We start from the raw sequence: 9,981 nt of genomic DNA on the forward strand, positions 1-9,981 counted from the left end.
TATAATTAATGATTTATAGGGCTATTAATGATTTTCCAGAATTATAAGTTTATTATTACAACTATAATCATAATAACATTGAACTTTAAATTAATCATGCAATTTAATTAAACTTAAACTAACATTACATATGTGAACAGGTAAAATATTTGAAATGGACAGAAGTTGGATAACTTGTGATAGATTGTCTGTAGAGTATCGTTCTAGAGTTGCTGATTTCTTAGATTTTGCCATTTTGAATGCTGAAAATCGAATGTCAATTAGATGTCCTTGCACCTTTTGTTGTAATATGGAGTTTCATACTCCTCAACAAGTGAAGGATCATTTATTTGAAAAAGGTTTTCTCCCAAGATATATTGTTTGGACTTGGCATGGTGAGACTGACTCTAAATCTACATTTACAAACTGTGAAGACCATTCACATAGTCAAAGATTTAGATGTCATGATTACAGTAATATAATTGACATGGTCGAAGATGCTTACGAGCATTGTGATAGAGATCCTAGTTCTTTTAAGGATATGCTTGAAGATGCTGAAAAGCCTTTGTACCCGGGTGCAAAACATTCAAAGTTATCTAGTTTAATGAGACTTTACAATGTGAAAGGGAACTACGGGTGGTCCGATAAAGGGTTTTCTGCTTTGTTAGAAGTCCTTGCTGATATTTTGCCAAATAATAATACTCTACCTATGTCAATGTACGAGGTTAAGAAAACAATGAAAGTGCTAGGCTTAGAGTATGAAAAAAATACATGCATGTCCAAATGACTGCATTTTGTATAGGAATGAATTTGCTGATCTTGCTGAATGCCCAAATTGTGGAGCATCTAGGTATCAAAAAAAAAAAGATAGCTCAACAAAATTTAGGAAAGGGGTTCCTAAAAAGGTATTATGGTATTTTCCACCTATTCCTAGGTTGAAAAGATTGTTTCAATCACCACAAACAGCTCAAAATTTAACATGGCATGCTAATAAAAGAATTAGAGATGGCAAACTTCGCCACCCAGCAGACTCACCAGCCTGGCAACTAATTGACAATAAGTGGCCAAAATTTGCACAAGAACCTAGAAATCTCTGTTTAGCTCTCTCAACTGATGGGGTTAACCCACATAGTACACTTAGCACTACTTATAGTTGTTGGCCTGTTATATTAATAACATATAATCTTCCTCCATGGTTGTGTATGAAGAGAAAGTTTTTGATGTTGTCACTTTTGATATCTGGCCCTAAACAACCTAGAAATGATCTAGATGTATACCTAGCACCTTTGATTGAGGACTTAAAAAATCTATGGGATGTAGGTATTGATGTTTATGATTCTTATAGAAAAGAAACCTTTAATTTACGGGCTGTCTTGATGTGGACAATTAGTGACTTTCCAGCATACGGAAACCTCTCTGGTTGTACTGTTAAGGGCTATTATGCTTGCCCAATTTGTGGGATAGACACTTGTGCATGTTGGCTGCCACATAGTAGGAAAATGTCATGTATGGGCCATCGCCGCTTTCTACCACTCGGTCACCTATTTCGGAAACTGAAAAAGATTTTTAATGGGAAGCAAGAGTGGAATGAGCCTCCTAAAACTTTGTCTGGTGAGGAAATCTTTAATATGGTGGAAGATATAGATATTAAGTTCGGGAAAAAGAAGGCCAAAAAGCGGAAACATGATGGCGGTGGTGGTGGTGGTGGTGATGAGAACATAACTGAAAAATTGTACAAAAAAAAGTCAATCTTTTTTTAATTAGATTATTGGAAGCATTTATTAGTTCGCCATCAATTAGATGTGATGCACATTGAAAAAAATGTGTGCGAAAACATATATGGCACATTACTTCATCAACCAGGCAAAACAAAAGATGGGATTAATACTAGAAAAGATCTTGAGTCTTTGAAGATCAGGGGAAAACTAGTTCCTGATGAAACAAACAAAAAAAACAAAGTCCTACCTCCAGCTCCTTATACTTTGAGTAAAAAAGAAAAAAAACAGTTTTGTGAAACCTTGCTGAGTGTGAAAGTCCCTGATGGGTATTCTTCCAATGTCCAAAACCTTGTTTCAATGGATGATTGTCGGCTTCAAGGCCTTAAGTCCCATGACTGTCATACTTTGATGCAACAATTTCTACCACTAGCCATTCGAAACTGTTTGCCTATAAATGTGAGAACGGCCATAATCAGGATGTGCTTCTTTTTTAATACATTGTGCTGTAAAGTGGTAGATCCTAATACTCTTGACCAATTGCAAGAGGAACTTGTAATCACTTTATGCTTACTGCAGCAGTACTTCCCACCTAGCTTTTTTGACATAATGATCCATTTAACAGTCCACTTAGTTGAACAAGTTAGGTTATGTGGGCCTGTTTATCTTCGATGGATGTATCCTTTTGAGAGACAAATGAAAACTCTCAAGGATTATGTTCGTAATCGCTACCGCCCTGAGGGTTGTATTGTAGAAAGTTATATTGCAGAAGAAGCACTTGCATTTTGTGCTGAGTACCTCTCAAATTGTGATGTTATTGGGCTGCCTACTGGTTGTCCAACTGATTTATCTATCGAAAAGCCTTTGGGAGGTGCAAACATAAAGGTGGTTGATGATCCTTTGTTGACACAAGCACACCGGTGTGTTCTAATGAACACCCCTGAAATCCAAATATATATCGAGTAAGTTGTTAATTTTTCAAAAAAATATTACTATTGTATTATTAGATTAATATACTAGTTTTTAAATCTTAATATGTTTCACTGTAGGGAGCATATGCATTATTTGGCATCAAGAAACCCCTATAAGGCAAAAACAAATCTGTGGTTGCAAAATGAACACATACGAACATTTTCTGGTTGGTTACAAGCAAAGGTTAGAATTACTTAACTAAATACAATATAGGATATAAACTTAACAAGATTTTTCTACATGTTACTAATTACTGTACTTGTTAAATTAATTTATAGGTGGCACATGATAAAGTAAATAATGTGCTGATTGATGAAATAGTGTGCTGGTTAGCAAACAAACCACGCTCAAGCGTGGTGACCTTCTCTGGCTACGAGATAAATGGCTTCAATTTTACAACGAGGGACCGGGACTGTAATCGTGTGACCCAAAATAGTGGTGTTAGGGTTGTTGCTAACACTCTACAGATTTCAAGCTCAAAAGATAAAAGTCCTCATTTTGGAGACATGACGTTTTATGGAGTCATTGATGAGATTTGGCAGCTTGATTATCTAATGGTTAAAAAAACACTTTTCAAGTGTGATTGGGTAGATGATAGAGGGGTTTGCACTGACAATTTAGGTTTCACTGTAGTTGATTTAAATCGGATTGGCTATAAATCTGATTGCTTTATTCTGGCTTGTCATGCAAAGCAAGTATTTTATGTAAAGGACCAGCTAGAGAATAATAAATCAATAGTTTGTTCAGTGACCGACAAAGCTTATAAGTTAAATGGGGAAAGATGTGAAGACGTGGATGTATTTTCTCCATTATCTAACAAACTTCCAGTATGTGAGTTGGATGAGAAAGATGATGAAGGAATTTATGACAGAAAACATTGTGATGCTATTCCAATAGATATTGATTTAGAAAATCAGTGAATGTATTATTGTAGTTAGTTTCCAGCACCAATTTTCAAAGTTTTCCAGTAAGTGATTTATTTATTTCATTATATGCTATTGCTCTTGTATTAACTTATTAATCTAAATGATATACTTATTTATTTTAATCATTTTCAGGATTGTAGGAGATGGCTGACGATGTTGAGTTCACTCTTCCGGAGCTCGACGGAAGACCAAGGAGAAGAAAACAAACAAAAAAAAAGGTTTGCAAAAACAAGAAGTTAGTCATGAAGCTGCAATTGAGTACAATTCTTATGGTGTTCCGGTTGGTAAGGGAAGAAATGATCTTAGGAGTTACATTGGAGTCATTGTACGTGAAACAATTTCAATTTTACTTGATGATTGGAGGCGTGTGCCACTGGAGATGAAGGAAACTTTGTGGGTTCATTTTCAGGTTTTGTTTTCTTGTTTCATAGTATGTTTAAAGATTTTATATAACTTCCAGATTTTTTTAAAGTTGTTGCTAATCCATGTTATTGGTTGACAGAAAAAATTCAAATTGAGCTTGAAATGCAAAAGCCAAGTATTAAAGTGGATGGGGGTTGCATCAAGAAACTTTCGTTGTGAACTGGCAACTGAATTCGTTCTACCTAACAAGGACGATCGAAAGTCACTAAGGTTGCCTCCTATTGAATATCCAAGCATTAAAAAAGAAGATTGGAAACTTTTTGTTGACAAAGTTTTGTCTGAACAATTTCAGGTGTGTTGTTTGTTAATATTACCTGATTTAATTGTTGGTAGTTACTAATAATCAGTGGTAACTTTTTGTTCTTCATATAAACTGTTTGTGCAGGAAAAAAGTAAGAAGGCAAAAGACAAAAGAGCAAAGAATGTCTACAACCATCGCTTGGGTAGCACAGGATATGGTGGCATGTTGTATAGAAAAGTAAGTGTGGTAATATGGAGTAATTACAGTAACATAAGTAATCTAATGCGTATAATATAATAGAATCAATTATTTATGTTTTATGTCACCTTGTAACAGAAAAAGGAGAGTGGAGTTTCTGAGCGGGAGATTGATCGCAGTGAAGCTTGGTTAATGGCACGAGCAGACCGAGATGGCAAATATGCTTCTGATGTGACGCCAATTGCTGAGAAAATAGTAAGTCACTTGTATACTTAATTCTTATGAATTTTCTTTATAATATGTGTGTGGGGGGGTAGATATTAACGTACATATATACTGCTTTTTGTAATAATTGTATGGCAACATTTACAATTGACAGAAACTCAGTAAGATTTCATCAGAACTGATTTCTTCGCATATTAAAAGGTTAAAACTTGTTTGAGGTGTTGTCTTGTAATATTTTCTGTAGTTTCAATTTGAACTGTATATGGATTTGCTTTTTGTTAAAGATTCAAGAAGGATATTAGTTTAGTTTAGCTGATGTCTTGTACTCGTAATTGCGGATTTACAATATTTTTTTTTGTAGAATGAGTTGAAGAGTCATGTTGAACAAGGAACATTCCAATCACAAGCGTCACATGACATTCTAGGTGAAGCTCTTCAGAAGCAGCCAAATGGAAGTAGGGTGCAAGGAGTGGGGCAATTCGTCACCCCATCTATGTACTTTCATGTCCCTGATGCCACTGAGTTAGCAAGAGAAAGAAAGATGTATCAAGAGAGTTTCCAATTCATGTCTGCTCAATTAGAACGCATGAATGCAAGGTTAAACGCGTACAGCAATACTGAAGTTGGAAGTTCTAACTTTCCTAAGCCCAAAACTTCCACTGGTGTTCAGATTGACAATGATCAACAATCCCCTGAAACTCTTGGAAAAAGAAAGGTATATGGCCTGTTACATGTCATTATTTTATTTCCATTTGTATATGCATGTATTACTAGTAATGGTATGTATTTTGATTATTACAAAGGCTGATTTCCCATCGGGTAAGTCGACTCCAAAATCTGTGAAGAGTAAAATCAAGGACAGTCCCACCACAATTTCCCAAGCAACTCCTCAACAAACCCCCGAAAAAGTAGACTGTGAAATTACTTCAAAGCCCACACCGAGAAGATCTCCTCGACTAACTCCTAAAGTACTAGATAGGCAGGTCTCCTGTCATGACAAAGTACCCAACAAAGAACCACCAGTCATCAGACCAGCAGAAGTACCCAACAAAGAACCACCAGTCATCAGACCAACAGAAGTAGCCAAAAAAGAACCCAGAGTCATCATACCAGCAGAAGTAGCCAAAAAAGAACCCAAAGTCATCAGACCAGCAGAAATAGCCAAAAAAGAACCCCGAGTCATCAGACCAGCAGCAAAAGACCTCAATGTACGTGTGAAGAATACACGGGCAGCAGCACGATCAAGAAAGAATGACAGGAGTGAATATATGAACATGTTTACCATGTTCATCGAGAATTCTTTACCTCGGTTGATCAGGATTCGGCATGACACAGCAACCTTTGGTGAAATTTGGGAAACACACTTGGACAAAATGATTTGTGCTGAAATCATCGAGTTTAAAGAGGTCTCCAACTGCATCATTAACATATGGATCAAGTACGGTAAATCATAACTTATGTTTTAGTAAACTTGGCCCTATTATTTTGTTTCCTATATTCAAACTTACTTCGTTATATATATTTGTTTCCTCTTAGACACCTGTATGAGGAGATGGAGAGCAATGGAAGTACTAAACCAGTTCAGTTTGGGCTTTTTGAGAAGCTATATCCAAGGGTCAGTTTCAAAGACAGGACTCAATACATTTCAAAACTGTTAGGCTTGGCAGAATTGGGACAAGTCATCGTATTCCCGTATAACCCTGGGTATAACCTTTTTCATTTGCTAGTAATATTCTTTAATTTGTAGATTAATCACTTTTACTTGTAATTCATGTGTGAGAACAATTTTTACTTTGTTTAGTGCCCACTGGGTGTTATTGGCAATTGATATGGTGAGACATACAACCTATTACCTTGATCCTTTGGAAAGTAGTCCTGATGAAGAGTTAATGCAGATTGTCAATCAGTTAAGTTTGTTATTTGTATCTTTGATCATGCTATTTTATTTTTATGTCTTATGCTAATTATTTGCTAACGTTAGCTATGTCTCTTAATTGTAGGGGGATTCGAATACATCAGAGTTTAAATTCTGATACAAAGGCCAATGTTCAATGGATACCTGTCAAGGTAAAAATCAGACAAACCTAACTAATTATTGTTAACGTACACTAAAAAATTAATGTAATTTTGATCTTGTAGTGTCCGAGGCAGCCGAGCAGCTTTGAATGTGGTTACTATGTGATGAAATACATGCAAGATATCATCACAAATGTGAACGTTCTGAAAAATAATGTAAGTATTGAAAATGATTTTTACAATACTGTATCATATTGTTTTAATTTATTGTGAAATGAATCACCTCAAACACCTGTGTGCTTTTTTACAGTTATCTTTTTATTGCGTATTGTATGCATTTTATAAACTGTGAGGGTACTTATAATGATGACTATGTTGCATACTGTTGAATAGATTATATGAATATCCATATAGACATGAATTAGGATTTGGGATATACACAATGTACTGCATATCCCAACACAAAACAATTGTTTGGGTTGCAAAGTAGTTGTTAGTGGGGATGTGCTATGGTGTCGTTGCTTGTACTTTACTTTGATGAGGATAAGTTGTCATCCTAATTAAGGTTTTGTATCTACATCCATATTTGTATTAAATCGCGTACTGTTGGGGTTCACAAGTTGCTTCGGCTATCAAATATTGTTGCTGTTGGGGTTCACAAGTTGTTTTTTTTTTTTTGAATTACCATGATCAGGATGTTCAGTATTTACCTATATAATTTTGGATAAAACAGTAACATTGTTGGAGTTTATTTGTTGGCTTTAATTGTTAACACACAAATGTATTTAAATGAATGATAATTAAGTAGTTTAGTCAAGGATTTTCGGTGAATAACTTGTTTTAAAATTAAAGTTCAAGGGAGTTGAGGAATACACTGTCAAGGACCTCTCGCGACTTCGTGATCAGTGGGCTACATACGTTGCCAAGTTAATTACAGCCTACAATCGCGAGGTAACATACAAGTAATTTATGATTATTTTTCCTTAAAACAAATCTGTGATTTATTTTTTGTGGTGTGCTAATTGATTTTATATACTTGTAGGTGGAAAAAAAATGAAGGCATATGCGGACTCCAAAATCAGTGACTCCAAAATCAGTGACATTGTTATCTGTTTTTTCTTCTTGGCTAAATTTTCCGAAATTAATTTAGTACTTTATCGTGAATACTACTTGTTCAAAGCTTAATTTTGTACTTGAACTTGTTTTTTACCCCCAAACAATGATGTATTTGAACTATTTTAATTTAACTGATGTATTTGAAATGTGTATTATGTGAATTGCATTACAAGATTTGGTATGTTTAATATATTTTGGGTTTATTTTAATTGTAAAATAAACATGAATAATGTCATTAAAAAAAATAAAACACAACCGGTATAGCACCGTTAATACTGACACTAATTATTTAAATGACGATAAGAATTTTTGATGTTATTGAGTCAGTGGATTCCTGATACTGTAGTCACATAAATCAGTGACATGTAAATAGTATCATTAAATGCTAACGCGATTGAGTCACTATCCTTGTGACTCTCTAGTGACACAAAATAATGACATAAAAATAGTATCAACTGATACTAACATCATAGTATCACTATGGTGGTGATACTATAGTGACACAAAATACTGACGCAAAAATCACTGACACCAAAGATTAGTGTCAGTGTGTTCTGGCTTGAGCATTACTGACACAATTAACAAGTGTCAGCAAAAGTAATTACTGACACTAAATTGGTGTCAGTAAAGCCCATTTTTCTAGTAGTGAGCCTTGATTGACACAGGTACATCCCACAACTTCATCAAGGTGGATATGGCCAAGTGGCTTGGTCTCAAAGTCAAGAAAACTAATGGATGGCTCAAGACAGTAAATTAGAGGTCAAACCACTTAGCGAAGTAGCATGGGATGTGGAGTTACATCTAGGCCCTTGGCGAGGTAAAGCAAACTTCTTCGTCGTACTTTTAGATGATTTTACTCTTATTTTGGATATGCAATTTTTGCGGCAATTCAATATGGTGTCAATTCCAAGATACAGCTCATGTGCATCTTGGAGGGAGCCCTATGCATGGTTCCGATCAGGAGCAAAACAGCACCACCAGGCCAACTTTCTGCAATGCAAATTAGCAAAGGTTGCAAGCGGTATGAGGAGACCTTTCTCACAACAATTCATGAGGTCGATGACGGGAAGGGCACCGCAACCATAAAGCCCATACAGAAGGCAGTTAGCTCAAGTCCTTGAGGATGCCACCTAAAATACTAAAGCAATTGTCACCATGGCAGAAAGCGGACTATAAGATAAGAGTTAGAGAAGGGTGTTAAGCCACCCACAAGAGCATCCTTCCAAATGTCTCCACCGGAGTATTGGAATATTTTTATAAATGAATATGGGAATGTATTTAGAAACCATAGCATCAAAATCTTATCAATGGAAATGTATTAGAAACCATAGCATCAAATTTGTCTTATTCTAATCCTTCCTTTCACACATTAATGGATGTGAAAGATATCACCTTGTGTTTATTCAACAATGGCTTTCCAAACAGAATCTGGTATAAAATTTCAACATCCATAACATGAAAAATAGTTGGAGCTCAAAGAGTACCAACCTTCAAATCCAATCAAATGTATCTGTTGTAGATTCAAACAGATAACAAATGTAGAAATTGTAACTTTTGGACCATAAATGCTCTTGACGGATATTTTGGTTGCCTCCAACACTACTTAAAGAATAATATTGATGAACCTATCCACCAAAGCTCTTCTGACCAATATTATGTTGATCTCAACTTTTAAAATAGTGGACGTCAGTGGTCAGGATTTATTACCTCAATATCCTTATAAAAAAAAATGACCACATTAGTAGATTCAAGATAAAAACTATTGACTTTTGCTTCATCTGTAAAGCACTTTGGTCCATACAGAGCAAAAACTCTAAATAGTGTTTTGGTAGCTGCCACACATGCCTTCAAACTATAATCCAATTAATCACATAAAGACTTGAACTTGTTCTTATGCCAAAAAGCGCATACCATAAGGTCATTATCTAGCAGCATTGTATGATCTTTTGGTGTCTTCTACTCCTCTTTAGTAATATATTTCATCACAACTTCTATCACTGAACTATTATCATTTGTAATAAAATCAACAACAATCGTCATAGCTACTCAAACATTGTGGTAAGTGACAAGTTAACATCTACATCTTATTCCCTTCCATGAAGCGGTAACGATCCATCTTCATTCTTTTTTTTTTTATTTGATGATTTGGTAGCAATGCACTGTGGGATGA

The 9,981-nt window shown here is 35.3% G+C and overlaps 2 protein-coding genes and 1 long non-coding RNA gene across 3 annotated transcripts; all 3 read left to right on the top strand.

Moving 5' to 3' along the window:
• The first annotated feature begins 466 nt into the window (after positions 1-466).
• LOC107178206 (uncharacterized) lies at positions 467-3,586 on the top strand. The gene is made up of 5 exons (XM_052435785.1): positions 467-735; positions 914-1,686; positions 1,843-2,614; positions 2,744-2,849; positions 2,945-3,586. The coding sequence occupies exons 1-5, from the start codon at positions 467-469 to the stop codon at positions 3,584-3,586; spliced, it is 2,562 nt and encodes an 853-aa protein (XP_052291745.1).
• Positions 3,587-3,744: 158 nt separating this feature from the next.
• Positions 3,745-4,625, top strand: LOC127901483 (uncharacterized). The gene is made up of 3 exons (XM_052438891.1): positions 3,745-4,001; positions 4,095-4,307; positions 4,401-4,625. Exons 1-3 carry the CDS (start codon positions 3,972-3,974, stop codon positions 4,551-4,553), a joined length of 396 nt encoding a protein of 131 aa, XP_052294851.1. The 5' UTR covers positions 3,745-3,971; the 3' UTR covers positions 4,554-4,625.
• A 2,046-nt stretch (positions 4,626-6,671) lies between these two features.
• Positions 6,672-7,905, top strand: LOC127900569 (uncharacterized). The gene is made up of 4 exons (XR_008052725.1): positions 6,672-6,746; positions 6,819-6,911; positions 7,548-7,646; positions 7,738-7,905. It is a non-coding gene; the product is annotated as an uncharacterized LOC127900569 (long non-coding RNA).
• Positions 7,906-9,981: the final 2,076 nt, after the last annotated feature.

This window comes from Citrus sinensis, chromosome 3 (genome assembly GCF_022201045.2).
Source record: "Citrus sinensis cultivar Valencia sweet orange chromosome 3, DVS_A1.0, whole genome shotgun sequence".
Classification (NCBI taxonomy): Eukaryota; Viridiplantae; Streptophyta; class Magnoliopsida; order Sapindales; family Rutaceae; genus Citrus; species Citrus sinensis.

Bases quoted from the DNA above. Each gene is read 5' to 3' on its own strand.
- LOC107178206 (XM_052435785.1), top strand. From the start codon at position 467: ATGGTCGAAGATGCTTACGAGCATTGTGATAGAGATCCTAGTTCTTTT. The intron at 736-913 runs GTATGAAAAAAA...ACCTATTCCTAG, and splicing joins ATGAAAGTGCTAGGCTTAGA to GTTGAAAAGATTGTTTCAAT. The intron at 1,687-1,842 runs GTGATGAGAACA...TTCATCAACCAG, and splicing joins TGGCGGTGGTGGTGGTGGTG to GCAAAACAAAAGATGGGATT.
- LOC127901483 (XM_052438891.1), top strand. From the start codon at position 3,972: ATGAAGGAAACTTTGTGGGTTCATTTTCAG. The intron at 4,002-4,094 runs GTTTTGTTTTCT...ATTGGTTGACAG, and splicing joins CTTTGTGGGTTCATTTTCAG to AAAAAATTCAAATTGAGCTT. The intron at 4,308-4,400 runs GTGTGTTGTTTG...CTGTTTGTGCAG, and splicing joins TTTTGTCTGAACAATTTCAG to GAAAAAAGTAAGAAGGCAAA.